The following is a 21408-nucleotide window of genomic DNA, read 5'->3' on the forward strand; positions in this document are numbered from 1 at the left end:
GGGAGTGGACCCTTCTAGTTCAGTTGGGACAAGTTCCTCGTAATCCTAATCAGCGGTTCCTCTCATCGGGAGCTCCACTTGTTCATTTGAAGTGTGTCAGATTACAGGCCCGCACGCTCGATCCTTGGCTGGGCGACCGCGACATCATTGGTCGATGACTTCGACCGTGGTTCGCGTAAATTTCGAACGGCGAAGCAGGAATCGAGTGACGGTCAATCTTTGAACCTCCCGCCGAAACTTAGTGTTATATTGCGCACGGGAATGCGTCACGTAGGTTGCTTGCCTCTTTCGAGAGATCGCGATCTCGTTCGTTCCGGGCACGTCACGATTTTTCTTTTATTCTCTGATTCATCGTTATCCTTTTTGCCTTCCCTCTTTTTAAGGGAAGTTCAGTTAACTCATGTCAGAGTTTACAATTTTCCGATATTTTGAAAGTTAGAGTTTAATAGAACGACTCGAATTCCCCTTTGCAAGACATGAAATTACGAATAAAGTATCGATAGTTTCGTTTTCTTTCCGCCGTTTCAAGTTAGACAAATGTATCTTTGATACTGTTCATAACGATCGCCGTAATTGCATGGAAGATAGCTGTTGTGTCGTGTGTGCCTTATTTTAAGATTATAAAATTCACGTGAGCGCTGTGTAGGAAGTAGATATTGCGTGACGCATGCATTATTTTAAGTTTGTATTCATGTAATATTCATGTAAGCGCTGCGTAGGAGATAGGTGTTTCACAGCTTAGGCTCAGAACTCGACATTCTTCCCAACAACTTGAATGTCGAGATTTGCAAGCAATTTTGAGTGACTCGTGAGCAGGTTTCGTAATTACCTGCTCATGGTGAGACCTGGTAATTGGCATCGTTTTTCAAAGATTAGTCTTCACGTCATCCTACCCTTTCTTTACATTATTTTATCATTACTACGCTAACATAGTCCAGTGTAGATCATGCAAAAGTTCTTTCGGAATCTTTTTGTTGAACTGACAATCCCTCGTGGGACGCCTGTGGAATACCGCAAGGACCTCGTGGGGCGCCTGCGTCTTAGTTTTAATTAATTAGTTTTAATAACCTCTATAATAATGTGTATAATCTTTGTATAGAAGATGAATGTTACGTCGTGTATGCTTGCTTTTAAGTTTATAAAGATTTGTGTAATCCTTATATATATACATGTGTGTGTATTTATTCATTTATTTATTCATTTATGATATAATATAATATATGTAGTATCGTGGACGAAAGGCCTAAGAGATATCGGGCGAACCATAAACAATGTCGCGAGAGCCGAGGCACCGTCGGGCCCATCAAAGTGTCGTCGGTCTTTTCAAGTGCATAGTTCGTAGAAAAGACCTACGTGACCCTGGCCACGAGCGTCTGCAGAACACGTGTGCGGTGGGCCTGGTAAAAGACAATGGAATGCTACAACGGCCAGTGAGAATCGGGAAGCAGCGGGCGAGTCGAGAAGCAGCGTGCGAGCGGAGAAGCAGAGCTTGCGAGTGGCGTTACCGAGAGAGGGTTGATTGCGTTTTGCGAGAGTCGAGTCGTATTCTTATCATCTAGTTGTGCTGCTTTCTGTATGTTTGGCGTGAATAGTTCAGGTTGAACACCAATCGTCTTTTCTTATCTTCCATTCCTTTGTAAACACACACATTATATCACGATATTACATATATATAACGGTTCCATATAATATACACGTATATCATGTAAAGATTATGGAGAGTTGCGTGCTATATGCTTACTTTTAAGTTTTATATGTATTAGTTTTAACTTTCAACTGAGGCAGCTAACATGGGATGCGTGCGTCTTAACCTTAATTAATCATAAGGGAGATCTTATGCCTCAGTAAATTATTAGCATCCATCGTGGGACGCAAGGAATATCGTAGAAACATTGTGAGATACGTGTATTCAAGTTCTAGTTGATTTTAAGACAGATATATCTAGGTTAAGTCCATGGTGCACGATCTCTCTACCAAGATACATTACCTAACATAGAGCAAAAAGTTAAAAGCTCCTTTATCTAATTCTTTCAAATATTAAATTATTAAACAGAACGATTGATTTAACAAAGTATTTATAGTTTAATTTCGCCCTAAGTGGAGGTCTTTGATGCGAGGGACTGCTAGTAGAGCTGCTATCTAATGTACATTAAATTAAGTAGGTTTTAGTTCTAAGATCTAGATTAAGTTAATTTTAAGTCTCATTGGTGGTCGACGAGAGACGAGTAGGGATTTTATTCTTCGTTTCAAGTTTTAGCCTTAAGTCTTGGTTTTAAACCTTGATCTTTGGGTCTTAATTTTAAGTTTTAGAATTAGTTTTAAGTCTTACATAGTTTTAACGTATTTCTGAAATTTTGGTGACTATTTCACTCTTTCGTGAAACATGGAAAAACAGTGAATGTCACATCTATACCTCGTCTGTGATTGTATCGTTCGGAAGCCGAAAAATTGAATTATACAGCTTTCAACGTTATTACCGAATCGTTCTCGCATTTTCTACTCTTCCAGATTGTTTCCTCTGTTATTGTCTCCGAATCAACGGATAAGCTCCTTGCGTTCCAACTTTTGTTAATGAAAATCGCGCTGCATCGCGGAAATTACCAACTTTCCTCGAAGCGGTTGATTCACTTTATGATATTTGGAAACGTATAATGATACGATGTTTGTGCTAGTGTTGGTGTTTGGAGTTAGAATTCTGTGAAAGTAACTATTATTTCTCTCTTTCTCTTTTTAACACTATAACTTCTAAATTCGTCAAAATAATAGCTTTAGATTTTTTGTTTTTTTTTTCTTTGAGGATTATCTGAAACATACAGCTGTTTTTAGCGAAATTAATATTCACCTTTATTAAAATAAAAACATGATCATATGTACGTACTTACCTACTAATTTATTATCATATCGTTTTAATTAAAGATATCTTCGTGTAATATATTTAGGTTTATATGTGGTGGTAATGACAGGTACTTCGCGTATATTCGTGGAATTTTTTAATAGTGTATAAAATTTTAGAAATTATGTTAAATTCTTTGATTAATTCTCCTTCCCATGAAGAAGATTGTGGAACGTGAACGGAATATGGAAACTTACAAATTGAGTTACATTTAGAAAGTTATGAAGTTTTCACAAGGTCGAGGTCTAAAACTTCAAAAGCGTAGAATACAGAAAAATTATGTAGATTTTGTGGAGTTATGGAGTTCTTTAACATGTTTTGTGTCATAGACTAGTTTACAGATGTAAAACTTTCAACGGATAAAGATGTTTGCCACGCTGCACATACTACAACAATGAAACACAACGATGGTTTTCAAAGCTGATTTAAAATATTTAAATGTCCTATTTTATTACCGAAACAGTTGTTAATATTTATCGCGTGTTAATTTTAGTGGAGAATCATACACGTGGTTTCGAACGTTCCATGTCTTGATTAAAATTGAGTATTTTCCTGTCCATGAGTAATTAAATGGCTTGAAAGTCTGGCTGATGAACAGCAGCGCGTTCCAATGTTATTTGACAATAACGAATGCTGGTACTTCAACCACAGGGATTCATCATCGTTAATGCGTTGCCCGTGAATAATCAGGATCAGGGCATGACTTATGAGATTATTTATTATGCATTAGCCGTAATAGCGGGAAATATCCGCGAAACAACGTAACGATCGTCCATTTTGGTTTTACCGGCAATCAACTTAAAATTCATCATTTGACGCGAGCTATAAAGCTCCCACGGTAACCGTACAATCCGTTGTTACGATAGTGAAACGTGTTTAATGGCAAACGCGAAGTAATTGTTTCGGATGTTGAATGAACAAAACGCTCTGTAACGAGATTGATTTTGGTGACGAGCTACTGTATTCCACGTCGACGTGAACCAAATCGAAAATTTATTTGTAAATAAAAATACATGAGATATTTCCACATGGAATTGTTTCTATGCGATACGATATAAAAATCGTATATTTAAAACTTTTGTGTTAGATCAGTAACTTTTAAATAAGCTATAAAAAGTTGATTCGCAAATATTCAGAAAATATCCGATTCGATGGATGTTCAAAATCCAATTAGGATGTTCGTGATTATTTGAATAATAATACGGAATATTTCTACATGAAACTGTTTACTATAACATAGAATTTGAATATTCGACAAATTTTCTAAAAAAGGATATGAAATTTTGTGAAACATTAATATTTGAGATGCTTGCAATTACTTGAATAGAGATAATATAGAAGTACATGAACATCGAACAGTCTGCTAATAGAAAAATAATCGAGTCCCATATTAACTGAACTGGTATTATCTTCAGTAAAACTCTGCATATTACCTATAGATTATCTGATATCTCGAAAATGCCCTTATTTTATTTTCAAATATAATTCTCAATTTCAAAGATTCGCTTTCAATTATTAAAAAAAAGAATCTCAATTATAACAACGAATCGCGTACTAGAATCACGTTTCCTCGTGGCAGGTGGAATTTTATCAAATGAAGGCGGGAAGGCCGGAACCCCTTTGTGTCTCTTCCACGCTTCGTTAGCCACCCCGACAAAAGCAACTGCTCGGTTTTTTAGGAAAGAAAACGCGGCTCATTGCCTCGGCGAGAGGGAATTCGTCCGTCGCGGCGAGAGAAGCTTGGGATCGTTAAACCGACGCCTGTTACAAATGTTTCCACTCGCTCAAACGGCGAACGATTCACCACCGGCTTGTTCAAAGCTACCAATGTTACACTCGGCTCTACTACTCGTGCTTCGTCACGCCACAAAAATAATCGAATTCGCTACGACTCGTTGGTAAATGCAATTGATTTACTTACAGCGAGGATGTAAGGATGTTGTGATGTTTTTGGAAGGGTAGTTTTGGTTTGGTGCCTTTGGCTGAGGTAATAAAGCGTGAAATGCATAAGCTTTGTAAATTAAATATTAGATAACATGTACAAGTAGTGTACTTATGAACTAAAGTGTACATATAGGAATATAAATTGCTCATAAATATATCCTATTTTTATTATTTCAAACATAAGACTAATTAGATGTTTTCGTCGAGAAATACACGTATTCTTGTGAGAAAGAATTTAGAATTCACCGTATATTTAGAATTTAAAATCACTGTTTCCTTCTCTCAGCGATAAACTGACTTTTATTTTATGAAATTTCGTAACTACACGCTTTTCCTCTAACGTTTAACAGCAAAAAAAATATCGAATGAAACTTCAATGGCATTGCCAAAACCAAACGTGGAGTATACAATCGGAGGGAAATAACGTTGTTTATAGGGAAAGTAGTTTCGCGGTCCTGATTATGTAAACTGCAGTTCGTACGTAAAGTTTAATGCTGGTTTTACTGGGATAAACATGATCCAAAAGTAATTTCCATTTTCACGATAAGACCAACAGAATATCGATTTCCTTTGTTTCTCTTTTTTTTTGCATGTTTCTTTTTCTTATTTATTGATTTCGTTTTCACTAAGGGGATTTTGGAAATCGTGAATGAGAAAACGATGCCATTGTTTGCATAGAATAATTCTAAATTTAGTCAAGATACTAATGTCGATTTCAAACAAAATTTAGTATCGATTTTATCAGCTCAACTGAAAAAAATGTTTCAAACATGAAAATTAACATTTTACATAAAATTCCTATAACAAAAAATAAAAAATAAATAAAAAATGGGGAAAAAAATAAAAATATGATATGAATGAATAAAAAATAAATTCGTACACCAGACTGTGTACAACTAAAACTCGTTATTCGCCAAATTGATCTGAACAATTTTTTAATCAAGAAGCGAAGGGAAGATATAGCGAAATTTTTTAATTAAAATTTCTTTATTAAAAAATTCTTAAGCTCTGAAGCATTTAATTTTTATCTCAAAATTTTAACTCAAAGTTTGCAACTTTCTTTCATAACAATGTATTCTGTTACGTTACTGCAACAGCAACATTTCCTTAATCGCTCCCTTAGCATTAAATTTCCTGTTTATAATTGTTTAGACAAATACAGAATGTCCAACGCAGTTAGGACGATCACAATACCAGTTATTAATAACAATCGTCAATTTCCATTTCATCCATCGTAAGGAAAGACCTTCGTGAACCAACATTTCTTTTTCTTGTTTCCTCATAGAAAGATCCAGTTGTAAAAGAGACAAACCAAAAACTCAGAAATTTCATCAAAGAAACCATCTCCTATCTCCGCGAATATAGAGGAAAGAACCTTGCTCCAGCGTGTACCGCGCTTTGTTTCACGTCGATATCCCGATCCCTCGCATCGAAAGCTCGCTCTGTTAAAATGCACGAGCGCGCCGGCGATGAATGGCGGTGGAAATTCTTGGAAACGCCGTGACCCACTTTTTTTTCCTGGGAATGCGTACGTTCCCTAGTAGTTGTGGGCAGCAGTGGGGGTAGTAGCAATAAAAAAGACGCTGACTCGGCGTCTGTCGCTGGCCAGCGCACAGGTGCTGCGCTTGGGATAGGTCAGCACTAGAGTGGGAGAAAGAGAAAGATAACGACACCGAACCGCTCGAAATTATGCTTCGCTTCGAACGAACGATATCTATGGTACGAAAAGTCGGTTCGACATGAAACAAAAACTGGGTTAAAGGGGAAGAATTGCTGCTTCTGACGGCGTGAGATATGGGGAGTTGGTGTTGATAGATTTGGAATTACGGTCCGGTGAATTTTAGGGGCATTTTAATAGGCGATTGAACGTGCAATCATTTCACGTTATTGTTTATTTGAAAAGTAATTAATGATAAAAAAGAAATAGCTAAAAGCTAATAAAATTGAAAACAATAATCGAGAATTGATAGATGATAACATTTAGAAATTAATTGAATTTAAAAAATAGATCGCGTACAAATATCACATACGTGAGCGGAATTCTTGAATCCCTTTGGATATATTCATGGTTAAATTTTTGTAATCAAAGTACTGGTACCATATTGTTAATTACATAATTAGTAATAATGTAAAAATAACAGAGATAACGATATTTGCAAAGAATGGAAGATCGAGAGAAATTTGTTAGCATTACCGTGTCTGAAATAATGAAGAACATTTAAGTTGAAAATTATGAGAAGATATACGCTTCAAGGTAATCATTTCGTATGCAAATATAATTTTAATCGTCCGCCTGGAAACCTTAATTCAACCGGCCCTCCCCTCGGTTTCAATTAAATCTGTTAATCAGGAAATCGTTGTACAAACTAATCTGAAATTTTCAATTAAAATGGAGTACTGCGAAGTCAATTGCAGAGGGCGAAATTAACAATCGTTGACAACTTACTCCCCTACCTTTCCATTCTAATTTTATTCAAAGTATAAATTTTACTCTGTACCTTCCTTTAAATTTACTTTCTCTCCTAAGACAACATCATAAATAAAAATCATGTTAGTAAATGATTAATAAGTTGATAAAATTAACAATAAAATAATAACGTAATACGAATGATTTAAAAAATGAACTACAAGGTAGGCAATGAAATTTCAAGTGTAACGATAAAGTTGCAAGCGACTCACCATGGCGAGCATATTAGCCGCTGGAGGATTGACTTGCGTGCGAAAATAGTTATGCGTGTCGACGATCTTCTGTCGGACCCTGCCGCTGTTCGTTCTTAGTAGCTTGACAGGCACTCTGTCCCCATACAGCCTTGGTGCTGAAAGCAGAGGCAAACGTTCCTCTCAACAACGTCTCGATAACCGATACTCCTTGTCAATAAAAGTCCTCTTTTTCCCTTTTCCCTCTGTCTTTCACCCTCCCCTCTCTTTACGCGCGTTGCTCCATTTCCTTCCCTTTCGCCCATGGAACAAATGTCCGCTTTAAAGGGGAATATCGACAGCGCCGCCAACTCCAAACAGGGCAATAACGTTCTATTTTCATATCCTTTACCCCTGTTCGCTGCTCCGCGATTCCGCGTTTCGCGGATCGCTTTGTCGAAGAGAAACAGACAGAACAGAGACTCATGTTCGAAATTGAGACGGGACATGCGATTTTCCAAATGGCGCCGAATGGCAACCTTCGGAAAGGACGTTGCTTCCTCCTGAACATTTTTGTCGATTGTGGAGGCATCGGAAGGGTTGTGCAAACGAAACTGTTGTGCAAACGAAACTGTTGTGTTTGAACACATTTAATTTGTGATAACGCGTGTATCTGGATTTTCAACCTGTGAATCACGCACGATTTGCGAAGATATTTCTTGAATAATTAAGACGATGCTGAACTCACGATATTGGCGTGATTTTTCCATTATATTTTAGATCGATTGAGAAAGTCGTGATATCTTTCGACTAACTTAGATCTTCATATTTAGAATTCATAAGAGTTGGCCTCGAATCGGAGCTCTCTTTTTTATTCCATAAAAAGTGCATCAAAAAAACGTCGGGAAATAACCTACGTAAGTTCAAGCAATATCTCAACTCTTTTAACGCATCAAACGGTTTATGATCGAGTGCTTTCAAGTTTTTATTACAGCTAAGGATGGATAATTGAAAAGTTCCATTACGCTGCTATGAGATGTAAAGTACTTACATCTCGAGAGATTGCTATAGTTCTCGACATTATCAGCGACAGAACAAAAGATATTGAAATCGTTTAAAAAATAAGTTTATCTTTCCCAGTATACCACTAAAATACTGATACACCTAAAAACTGAAAATACAAGCTTTTATGGAAACGGTCACTCAATTCTCAGAGAAAGAGATTTATATAAAAGAAATTCCCACAATGGCTTATTTCGTCGTCGAACGAGAAAACGAAAGACGCGCCATTAAACGAAGTTATATCGGATCCCCGAACAATGGGTGACATTTATTTTAATGTGAACGAACACTTGCCATGTGCGTTAAGCCGTGATACACGGGTTGCCCGTGTAATTTTTGTCCAATTACCGGTCAACAATGAAGCCAGCGGGAACGCGTCTATTATAAAAACGCCCTATATCACCGGATCTGAACGGGCGATCATATTTTACTTCCGTAACGTTAGCTGCAAATGCATTTGTAAAGCGACGCATTTAACCAGCTAACACCGGCTAATAACCAATATAAGGGAGTGCTCGTAAAAAAGCTCGTCAACTCCCATGCACTTCTAGCTTTCTAAAATTATTTCGAAAATTGGTCGTGTGATTCGAAGCTCTGTAGTAGCCAGATTTACATAGTGCCAAGAGTTTTTCTTGTATTATGAGAATAGTTTGTTGCAATTCTGTCGTATCATCAGCTTGCCTCTTTTTTTACTTTTTTTTCTTTAAAATATTTAAAGTAAAGTATACTGTAAAATCTTAAGTTATTAAAATCTCAATCTTAAAGTATTATAAAACCTTAATTGCGTCTATTCGCGAGAATAAAAAGAAAAAAATAAATTTGTAAAAGTTATTCAGTTCTGTTTCTGTAGTTTCGTAGTTTCGAGCACCTCGGGTAGTTTCTTACAGTTACCATCACATAAGTAATTTAAGACAGATTTTATTCGATCACAGACACAACTCGAATTCTTAATTTTATTAAATCACCCGCCTATTTTACATTTTATCATTTCATGATAATACCTTACACGATTTTCTACAAAGTTTCCACCATTTTCACAGAATCTCCATTCCACATAAATTCAGCGTCTAATTAAGGGTTCCTTTGAGTGGAACATTTTCCTAACACCGACCATCCTTTTATCTAAGAACCTGGGTAACTTTATCGACGAGTCCATTAACAGAGCAAACACGAAACCCATTTTTCTTACTGCCGCGTATCCCAAAATTATTATTTTAATTAAAAAGTTTTTCGGCGCGTTAAATTGCTCATCACATCCCATTGAAAAATTCCATCTTTTTAGAGAACGTAAAGATAGAAAAAATAGCGAACCTAGTGATTCATAAAATCGACTTGTGTATTGTAAAAATTTTGGCGTTTTAATAGAAAATTCGATGAAAATTTCATTTCAACAAACTAGAATTCGTAGAAATAAATAGCAAATATGTGTTGATTCGGTTAAAAAAAATATAATGTTAGTAATATAATAATCCATAAAACATGCGGAATGAAATAACGATATGAAAAGAGAAAGTTTCACTTCCTTCATCGACTCTGGAAACGTTCGAGAACTCAGAAACAGTTTCTATTCGCATTTACCGAGTCATTGTATCTTCAAGTCACGAGTAGCAGCCCTTACGTATTTCGCAGGGTAAGAATTTCGCTGTGATTAATGGTAACGAAAATTCAACTTGGTTCGAGCGACAGTAGCGATATTACTCACGTCATAGTTCGCAAACTCCGGCCCTCGGTAAATACAGATTGGGCGATTTTCTTTCGCTAGATTCCCGACGACAGCTGCGTCCAAGATTTCTCTACGAAGCCGCTCAGATTTCTTCTCACACCGGCAAAATTTCTGGAATGGTTTACCGGTTCCAACTTCTTTTCGACGTGGAACCAAAAATATTTTTCAGATTATGAGACAGCCTGTCCAACGATTTTCTATTATTAGGCCATCTTTTCAATCTCTTCGTACTTCTCCTAAGTTTAACTAACGATAAAGGTTCCGCTGAATGATCTTGAAATTTAAAAATGTGAAATTAGATATTAAAATATCGTGTGTGAACCTATCTCCACAATCTCCACAAAGATTAAAGCGAAGCAGAAATGTATTTTCAACATCATTCTATGTACCTCAAACTAGTTTGCTATGTAATTTCTACCATTATTGAGATAGTTGTCATAACGGGACACCGGTTCTTGCATGCGCGCTTCATAAAATGGTGCCGCTAAAGAAGGTACCTAGCGTGAACGTAACTTCCGAAATTTCATACGGTTCCAGACATAATTTCGTGGAGAAGTGACCGTAAAATTTGTGGGAAATGAATGAAAAGTAATGAAGTTGTGTCACGTGTTTGGTATTTAGCAAGTTACTATCGCGCTGGTTGTCACTTTAGGTACGAATCATCAATGTACGAAGCGCGCAAAAACGAACGTTAATACAAGTATCTCAATAAAAGTAAAGAATTACAATACATAGCAAAGAAATTTAAGGTATGTAGAATGCAATGAACGTAAATTACTATAGGTTCGGAAATAAATTTTGTGCTTTTCGTTAATAGCCAATCGGAAATTTCTGGACTACGCCACGTAATAACAACGATAAACCTATGACCATTACGTAACACTACTGCAAACAAGCCTCAATTATCAGCAAACAAGATGCTAACGCACATTCCCTGTTCGACCTCCTCGACGACGTTAATCCACGATATCCCGCGAATGATCGCAAATTATCCGCGAATGAAGCCTGGTTCTCGGATCGACCAATCCGCATTGTCGCACGGCCAGAGAACCGCCTCGTGGGCTAATCAACGACAGCTTCATCTCCTTGTAAATTACTCGCAACCCTAATTTATCGCGGTGACCCACCAGCATCCGGGGGATCAGATGTTTATCCACTCACGTGTTCTGATAAAATCTCCAGACCCCTAATAACCCCTGACCCTAATTTAACATTCGAACCATGTTAGGCGAGGCCAAGCTCTCACGCGAGTATGGTTTCGGCTTGGGTTTAGCTTTTCTCTCCAGCGAAGACGAAACAGTTGATCCTACTTATAGGTCGGAACTTTGAAAGACTTATTCAACCCCGTTTATCTTCTAGATTCTAGTGGAATGGGATTACACGAGACAAATGTGAAAATTCTGATGAGTCGAGGTAACGTTTAACGCGTATAATAAATTGGTGAATGGTGCAGAATTTACGAATTCTTTGTGTGTTTTTTCGTTTCTTCGATCATCGAGTTTTTATCGATGAATGCATGAACTTCGCGTGATTGTGAATTTCCCTTCCTCTCTTTTCACGAATACGTAAAATTTACAAAATTCTCTGCGAATTTGTCCCTTGTTCTTCTAATCATTTAAGAGAAATGAATTTTCATGTATTCGCGTATTTTACGTATTTTCCTCGCCCTACTGTCTAATTCGAACTTATTTCATTGTACTCGTTACATGTTTTAATTCATTGTTTGAAATATATTCGACAGAGAATGATTTCAATGGGTGTGGAATTTGTGAAAATCGGCGTGAATTCCCTTTTTGTTTTTATAGTAAGCAATGTATTTGTTTCGTTGTAGTCGTTACGTGCTTCGATAAAATTGGAAAAGAACAAATTCCAATTGGTGTGGTATTTTCCAAATGCATTGTGAATTCTCTTTGTTTCCTTTTTGTAGAGTTTCATAGCAGATATAATTGCATTTTATTTCACCACACCCACTATATGTTTCGAAATTTTCGATACACACTCCTCTCTCATTCGCAACTTTTCAGATTACTAAACCATTGACTTCCAACTTTGCGCTAACGCAACATTTCACTCGCAATTTTTGTCAGCAAATTCACGGTATTGAACTTTGCCATTTCAGGTTGCAATAACAAAAGTAAGTTTCAAATATTTCCGTAGTATTTTTTTATTATTATTTTTTCTTCCACCTAGATTGCACAATGTCTTGAAATTTGAAGAAATTGAAATATTTATAACATTAGGATAAATCAATCTTTTTTAAATAATGGAAATAATCTTTTTCTTTTTTCGTAGATCTGCGTGCAATGTTTAGTATCGTAATGTTCATATTTCGACAAAATAGTATATATGTAATTGTATTTACGTTTATCAATAACATTGCGTCTGCGAAACTATGGGATTAGTAGATAAAGTTCGAAATATAGAGGAAAATGTGAGTGGGCAATCGAATATTTTCTGACAATTTCTTTTCGTTATATTAAAATTAAATTACTTCATACACTAAAACTTCAAAGATTCTTTACCATTGGCACTATTCGCGACAGCTGCGTTGGAAATTGCCATTTGGAAGCCAACTTCAACTATGAAAAATAAAGAGAGGAGCTCATTCGACTTTACTTTCGAAAGGCAAACTGAAGTTCCGGTGGTGAAGTGAAACGACTATTCCATTGTGAATGTGATCACAAAAAATAGCACTATAGAATATTTAGCACAGGCTAGAAAAGAAAAGAAAACTGCCTCTGTACCACAGCCTTGTGTAACTTTCGAGTATAATCAAAATATGGGACACTTTATGACGTAAAAAGTGGTGATGGTCTCTGTTTATAAATTTGGTTAAGCGCGTTATTATAAATTCATGGAAAGAACTCGCACATACTAAAAAGATGTCGCAGCTACAGTTTCCATCATATTTAGCTATTAACCTTAAGGACCTTCTGGACATTCTCGACCTTAAGGACATTCTGAGGATCTTGAAATTGTAAATGAACAATCTAACTTAAAAATTAGTGAAAAGGAAAGAACAAATTATGGCTGTCCTACAAAAAATGCTTTATCCATAAAAATACGTTATGCTCGTACAGGAAATGCTACAACAGTTGGTACTTGAGCAAAAAGAAGATGTAAATCGTGCAGAAGTATAGCTATTTATAAATGCCGAAACTATAATACGCATCTCCACGAAAAATGTTTGGAACAGTTCCGATCTTCAAACTAATAGTAGGAATATATACCTTAAAAGGCAAAAGCTGCATAAACGTAAAGTTTCGTTACACAAAAACTAGCGATTCGAAATTTATTTTAATAGCATTTATATTGTTTCTTGTACATTTGTATAAATAATAAATAGCTATATGTATAAAACTTGCCTTATCTCACTAATTGGTCTTCAATGGGCTAATAAACAAATCCACCATGTAGTAGAAACAAATTACTATATGTGGACAAATTACGCAATGTGGAGAATTTATTACTAACAACCGAACATTTGATTTTAAACTGCATTTTACCTTCTACACATTTTTACCTCATATTTCTACGAAGAAAACTATGTGCCTCACTCTACACAATCCAGCAGAAAATTCGTAACATTTTTCATTCTTCTGTAGACTTCTTTGCCTTGTGTAAATCTGACTCACAGATGGCAAAATTCTCCGAGTAACTTCGCTCGCAGACTTACCATTGTGCGCGGAGCTTTGTTTATACCAACTTTATATCAGTACTTTTTTCGTGACCCTAAAATTAGGGATGATAAAGTTGAGAGTTTCTGTAACAGGTGTGCATAATGAATGCGGGTGCAACTTTCGAAAAACTCATTCTATCTGGCCCATGAAAAGCAGTGAAAAGAGAAACCCATAACAAAAATTGAACAACTTGACTCTGTTCTTTTTTTCCTTTATATTAAATGCTCCATGTGTCCTATATCCCTTGTATTCTAGAAATTTCAAGAAAAATATAGCGGCAAAATTCGTGGAGATATTGGGTTTGATCGATCGATAACGATTCGCGCGTGAGAAGAGTTTCTTGACAGAGAAAAGCTAGAAAGAAGAATCGAAGAGATTGAAATAAATGTGACTACTTACTCGGCTTGCTACGATGCGTCTTCCGAGGCACAGCCGCTGGCAGCGCCAGAGCTATTAGAACGATAATCCACAGCCACCTCATAATTTCCGATTACGACCTGCAACATACCAAGCAACATCTTATTCAAGAGCAAAGATCGTTAATAGCTTTGAAGTTTGAAAGAAGCTTGTATCTTTTCTGGCAGACTAATGGTAGTTTCATGAAAATTTTTCAAACTTAATATTTAATATTATAATAATATTAATTCAATATTATTTTATGGAAATTTATAGACTGGTTCGAGTGAAGCATTCGATACACTTCGATATTTGTCATCGTGTAATTTCTACATCGATACCTTGTATCTGTTTGCGCGCTTTAATAGTAATGGCTAACAGCATGTAAATTAACTGCTCAAAAACTTACAAAAATTACATCGCTATATATTTATTCACAATGCATGAACTAAATAGTAGACCTTCTAATTAAATTACACGTAATCTCTTCCGTTTTTGACGAAGGAAATTTATTCACGAAATTGAACAAATCGTTCAAAGAAATTTATTCGACAAATTATAAAACTAAATTGTACTTCTTTCCAATTTATATCTCTAAATAGTACTTTGAATTTTCTCGGAGCTTTCGTTTCAAGTCGGTTGTATCACCGCGAGTGAGCTTATATTTTCGCAGGCGGCGAAGTGTTCATTAAAGAAAGCCTCTTACCGGGCTTCTTATCTCCGCCCTTTTCGCGACGAAACGACACGGGCCTTGCTCGTATGCGCTTCAAATAGCCGAGCGTACGTGCGCGAAAACGGAATGACGTGCAGAATGAAGAGCGAGGCAGTCGGCCAGAAAAGAGCAGAAAATGAAAATAAGTGATCCAAAGACGACGCGACGTCAGGATAGAGAAAAGGGATTTACACGCGAGATTCTTTTACCTGTTTCCCTGTGTGAGATCTTCTTTCAATGATCCCGTATATTTTACGTAAATAACCGTAAATAAGCTGGAACAAAGCACATTTCATTTCGACTCTCTACAACGAAGCTACGTGACCCAAAAGTTAAACTGTATCTATCTACTTTCTGTATTTAAAGAAGTTCTACGATTGTCTTCTTTTTAAAAGAAACCTGCTGTATAATATATCATCTTGTATAAAATTGAAGATCTCAGGAAAAAGATACGATAAATACATTTTTATCGAGTTTCAAATCTTCAACGGAGCAATTCGACGTCCACGACTCTCATAATACCAGAGAAAAAGATGGAAGATGAGTTCTATGATTGCAAATTTTATCTTCTGCTTGTTGCAAAAAAAAAAGACGATTTTAATACTCGCCCCAAATAACGGCGAAAATTTTCAAATGCTAACGTGACAATAAAAGTGAAAAAGAGAAGATTCTATCAACATCGGGAAATAAAATTTCACTTGCTACTCGTGTTAAAATCTACATTGATCGCGGTGAATCGGCCGTGTAGCCGAGCTTTTCACGGGCGAACGCGCTTCTCATTAATCACGATTCTCCGCATCAGCGGGAAATTTCATTATTTCTCCGGAGGCGAACGCGTCCAATGCTGTGACAGCGTCGATGTCTGCCACACTGTATCAAACGCACAAACGAAGACAGATTGTGTTGCCACTCGTCAAAATCGCCCAGAGCGCGAACACCGGCCAAAATCGAGGATTAACGCTGGCCTTTTTTTTTGTTTTGCGCGAACGAACAGCTCGACTACCTACCCGGAAAATCAGTCATCAGGTTATGAGCATCGAGCTGTGTCGACGGGACGCTCGTGGTCAGTAGCGTTGAACGAGTTGTTAACTGAATTTGGTTAATGGATTAAAAACGTAATGCCGAAGCTCTCTTAAAATTTATTAATCTAGTACAAGTCTTTATTACCATAAAACACTTTTTTTTTGTTGGAAAATTTTGTTCGTAATTTTGTACTTCAAACATATACAATGTCTATAAAAAGTACATCGTTGTATTTATCATAATATTTACATACTAGATAATTAATTCCGGATATATTCATAGCATTTAATAATACTTCCACGTAACTACCAACAATTCGATACGATAAAAAATAAAATGTATAATCTGGTAAAAAATGTTTCTCATTTATATCGTATTTATTTAAAAAATTGCTGATTTCTAATTTATCCGAGATCCGAACAAATGAAACGTGTTGAGTTTCAGAAATTCTTGATCGTCAGAGAGATCACTCTTTCCATCAAACCAAATCCTCTCAGTTATCATACCCATATCTCCATTATTCCCGCGTCCCTGAAACCAGCCGCTGGTATCAAACTCTTTATCCGTGCTTTACATTCACCTGTCCCAATACACCTATATAACGATATCTCGAACATTATACGCCCGTTTATTCAGCAAACTGGCGTAGTAATCGTGCATACCAAAGGAACGAAAAAAAAAGAGGTTGAAATTCTGCCAAATACCAAGCGCTTAAGGTATCGTTACATATTCGGGGCAACTATCGATGTAGGGAATCGAGTCGATACCTGAGCAAATGGTTCATGAGTCCGTATCGTGTCTCGATTTCAGGCCCGAGTGATCAGAAAGCCGATAGAAAAAGGCGAAAAAGGGCGAGGAGTAAGAGCCGCGTATCTGCTCTATATCTTAAACCACTTTGCATTTGCTCTATACGGGGTACCATCGTCTTTCCGGATGGCTGAAAAGGGTGAATTCCGCCGGAGAAAATGAAAACGGAAGGTATAAAAGCGTCTGCACACGGTCCATAGAACGGGGGCGCTAGAGAACGAAAAATATCTTTGACGTTCGATCTTGAGGACCTTGCGCCTGGTGACATTGTTGCAGATACTCCACTATCTTAGATGCGCGCACGCGAGAGACTGGTGACTTAGTAAAAGAGATGTTAATGTGGTGGTTTATGATGTAGACGTAAGAGCAGGATAAAGTTAAATTCAGTAAAACAGAATTTAAGATTAAGTTCTAAATTATATCATAGACATATCATAGGCGTGAGAGAAAGATATAGTTAGATTCGAATTAGAATACCGAGTGGTCTTTCGAGAGGAGACATTTCACAATAACAGAAATCGTGGCGCAACGTTTCAACGATCAACGTCATTAGCACGTGTTAAAATCTAAAAGGAGTGTTAAAGTTTCAAAAATTCAACGATCTATTTCCTTATTTACTTTTCGCAACGTGTGAAAAGTGATTATTATTTCAAAACAAGTTGGAGTTCTAACGACTACTTTCGAAGGTTTCGGTGAGTAAGAAGCAGAAGTTTTAGAGTTGGGAACTCTATCTGTCTTCCTATGCGAAATTGGAAGATTAGAGGACCCGTGGTTGTATAGTTTTGAATTAGAGAGAGAGTTACGGAGTTCAAGATTGCAAGGTTCGGAGTTTTAGGGTTTTGGTTTATAGAGTTTCGAGTTGTGAATTCGGAAGTATAGAATAGAAGATGTAAATTTATCGTAGATGAAGGACATTAATTTCAGAGAGCACTAATATTTTTTTCTTACCATGTTTTATCCGTTTCTTAATCAGAATTTTTTCCGTTTTATTTATATTTATTTTTAATATCGACACATTTGTAGTATCGAATTAACTATAATTGTTAGTGCTTGAAAAGACAAGTTATTGTTATTCGTATCATTATTATAAGCGCCTACATTCAATATTTTGAAAATGAATTATTTAATAAGCAAAATTTTCAAGAACATTAATTGATGAAAATTAAACAGTCGAATAAAATATAAGACAATTGTAAAGTACGTTGGCTTGATATTATTCATAAACAATCATCGTGTGTTTTACATTAAACTAATCATACATAACGATGTAATTGATAATGGAAATTAATATAGTTGATAATGAAACTAATATGTAAATGATAATAATAGAGGGAGCAAAGTGAATAAGATTTATTGAACGCTACACGAATACGTGATGTATCTGCTTCATTTTATCAGAGAAACTAGATGTTGCGTCATATCGAATTTCAGTAGTAAAGCTAGGATACGCTCAGCCATGTCTGACCATAACTAATGTTAACTACTAAAACTATTATAACGTATCGTCGTATTATAACGTTTAAGTTTAGATTGGATAAGAAATAAATTTTTATGTAAGAGGTTAACGAAAAGTAAGTATATATAACAATTGTACATTTTCGTTAACATTGTTTGGAAAATTTAAAATATGTTGAAAAATAATTTTTGGAATAATCTTTATTTAATCAGTTAGTAATACATTGTTATTCAAGCTATTGCTTAATAATCTTTTTATTGCTTAAAACTCTTTATCGATAATTATATTTAGCTGAATGTTTAAGATATATTTTAACGATTAAGTAAACTCCTAATTATAAAGTATATTATAAACTTAATTATTGCTTTTACTTTATTAAACGTACAAATTTAAATGTTTCAATATGAAAATTTGCGCAATATTTATTTGTTTATTTATCATTCGATACATGAAACGTGTGACACGTATAGATTGCAACAAAACCGTTTAGTGTGACGAGTTATTGATCATTAAAATATTTGCGAAACACCGTGTTGACATGCTTCAATAATGCAACAACGCATAAACCAATCATATACGTTAATAATGAAACGTCCAGGTCGTAGAAGTTGTAAACGTCGATCAACAAGTACTTATTTTCACTAATTAATGAGCTTCAAATCTCTAGATTCAAACCTCCGATCGAAGCAAACATTTGTAACTAAGCGATCATGCTCTGATTATACCATATGTAGCTACGTAAGTTGTGTCAACCATTATTTAAATCAAACTTAATTAAAAATAAGTAAAATTAAATCATTTCATAATTAAATAAAAAATGATTAAAATATAGTTTCCAAGTATTCAAGCGTGCTTACCTCCGTGTTATTCGTATTAAGAAAAATCAACCTAATTTAGCTGGTAACGAGAAAGACTTTCAATTTTGACAGTTACAGCGGAATGGTCAAACGACACGAGTCGGTAGCAACATATACACGATAGGGTACGTTGCTGGTCGTTATCAGCAGAATTCCAGCATCATTTGCGAAATTAAATGCAAACATTCACGAACTCTACACAGAAATTTTGAGCGAGCGGTATTTTGCTCGTTTTTGTTCGGCAAGCTGTAGATGGATTCTGTGTGCGATATGAGTGCTTGAATTCATTACTACTTAAGCAAATTGTAAAATTATACGTTTCTTCCAGCTAGGAACACAGAAATATCTCGTAAACAACTTTTATACTGATGCAATATTATAACTGGTAATATAACTGAACAAATACAGCTAAATAGAGATCTAGTTTTTTCTGCAATTAACTTGCGAAATAAGAGCAAAACAAAGCTCTAATTTATTACGAAAAGAAATTCTACGAATACAAATGTATAATTTCAACATTCGGAACTGGTAAATAGATTGGGCATGAGAATAAATCTATCCTAATTTGAGGAATTTCAATCACCTTCCTATCTAGAATCATTCCTCATAAAACTTCACAGAACTTCAGAATTTCAACGAATTTACATATTCCCAACGTGTATAAGTTACCAGTGATCCACGATACGTTTTCATTAAGTGGAGAGAAATGCCCTTTACCTCGATATCGAACTAAAGCGAAAAAAAAGGTTGAACTGAAACGAAGTTACTGTAATTGTCGAGTTTCTGTAATCGAGTATAGCAATGAAACTTTTCGACCCAGTTTTAACCTATCCAAGGTCTTAAATTTAACAGCACATTCGAAGAGTTAGAAAGAGCCATCAAACCAAGGTAATGACATTCTGAACGAACAGAGGCACTAGCTTACCCTTTAACTATACATATTATAGAACATCTGTACTAAAACTTAAATTTAAATAACATCAAAGCAATTTCATCCTGAAGCAATCGCAATCTTTAACAGCTGTTTTAAGGTCTATTACGTATTTTAAATTTTTTGCACATTATTTGAAACATTAATTTTAACAACGAATCCGCCGGTTTAATCCTTATGCGCATGTAGTTAAACCGCGGTTATCAATCAATCACTTAACAAGTAACAGTCAGAACAGTAAGTTTCTAACAGCCAAGCCAGTCCGTTGTTTAATCAATCAGGATCGGCATTACTAAGAAACAATCAGACTTCGACGTTAAACCATTAAATCCATGTTTCTCGTAATAAATTGGTTTCAGCTGCAAACAATTTCTAGATTGGCTGATTACTTCAGATTAGGGCGAAACTATGTCCATTCATCGCCGATTTCTGTAAATGTAAAAGGGAATCTCATATTCATTGGTAACTCACTGTAACGAGGTAATCGAAACAGTCCGTTCATCTCGTATCGCCCTTTTAACAGAGAACATTGAGAAGATGTAGGAAAAAAGGAGAGATACTCCGTCTGGAGAGGAAGACGAGTTGAAGGAGTAGAAGGAAAATCCCTGAGGAAATCCGGCTTCGTCAAAGAAACCCGGTAACATCTATTAAGACCTTTGTCGCATGACTCGCATTTTTATAACCGAATCGACGTGGTTGAAACCCGATTTCATCCCCCGTTGGCTTTTGTCAGACAAAGGGATTGAGATTGCTCGACGATGCACATTATAACAATATTCGTGTACCGTAGAGATTCTAAGGAAAGATACGAATTCTAAGGAATGATCTTTGTCATTGAGGAACTTTATAAAATGGTCGATTTTACAAATACCTAAAATCGCTCTATCAATTCTTCTTTCTTTCGACCAATCGTAAAATTACAAGTATTCGTCAATATACCTGCATATTTTCGAAAGTTGCTTAATCGTGAAAGAGCTTAATCTTTGTCCATCCTTATAACTCTGAGTACGTTTTCAACTTAACGTATAAAAGGAAAAAATTGCTCCCCAATTCTCAAGAACGTCGAAGCGAAAGAGAAGAAAGATGTCTGAGAGAAGCACGAGCGAAACCGGCCATAAGACTCAGAGTTAACGAGGAATAACGAAAGAGACCAAGACGCAGGTTTCCCCTCGAGTGTACCCGGAAATCGGGGCATCGGAACTTTTTCCAACGTCGCGTACCGCTAAAATATCGGTCAAATAACATTTCTCCCTCATTCCCGTTACCTTTCAACAAACGACCATTAAT

General features: G+C 36.0%; 1 protein-coding gene across 4 annotated transcripts in view; it reads right to left on the reverse strand.

Moving 5' to 3' along the window:
- LOC100749748 (cysteine-rich secretory protein 2-like) overlaps positions 1-21408 on the reverse strand; it is a 94797-nt gene that overhangs the window by 16370 nt on the left and 57019 nt on the right. For all 4 annotated transcript variants that reach the window (XM_012394825.3, XM_024364528.2, XM_003486092.4 and 1 more), the window contains 2 exons: positions 14339-14436; positions 7517-7653 (listed from right to left, as the gene is read on the reverse strand). In XM_012394825.3, the coding sequence (XP_012250248.1) occupies positions 7517-7653; positions 14339-14420 (219 nt within the window). In that variant the 5' untranslated portion in view covers positions 14421-14436. The remainder of the gene's footprint in view (positions 1-7516; positions 7654-14338; positions 14437-21408) is intronic.

Source organism: Bombus impatiens, unplaced genomic scaffold, assembly GCF_000188095.3.
Source record: "Bombus impatiens unplaced genomic scaffold, BIMP_2.2 scf_0099, whole genome shotgun sequence".
Classification (NCBI taxonomy): Eukaryota; Metazoa; Arthropoda; class Insecta; order Hymenoptera; family Apidae; genus Bombus; species Bombus impatiens.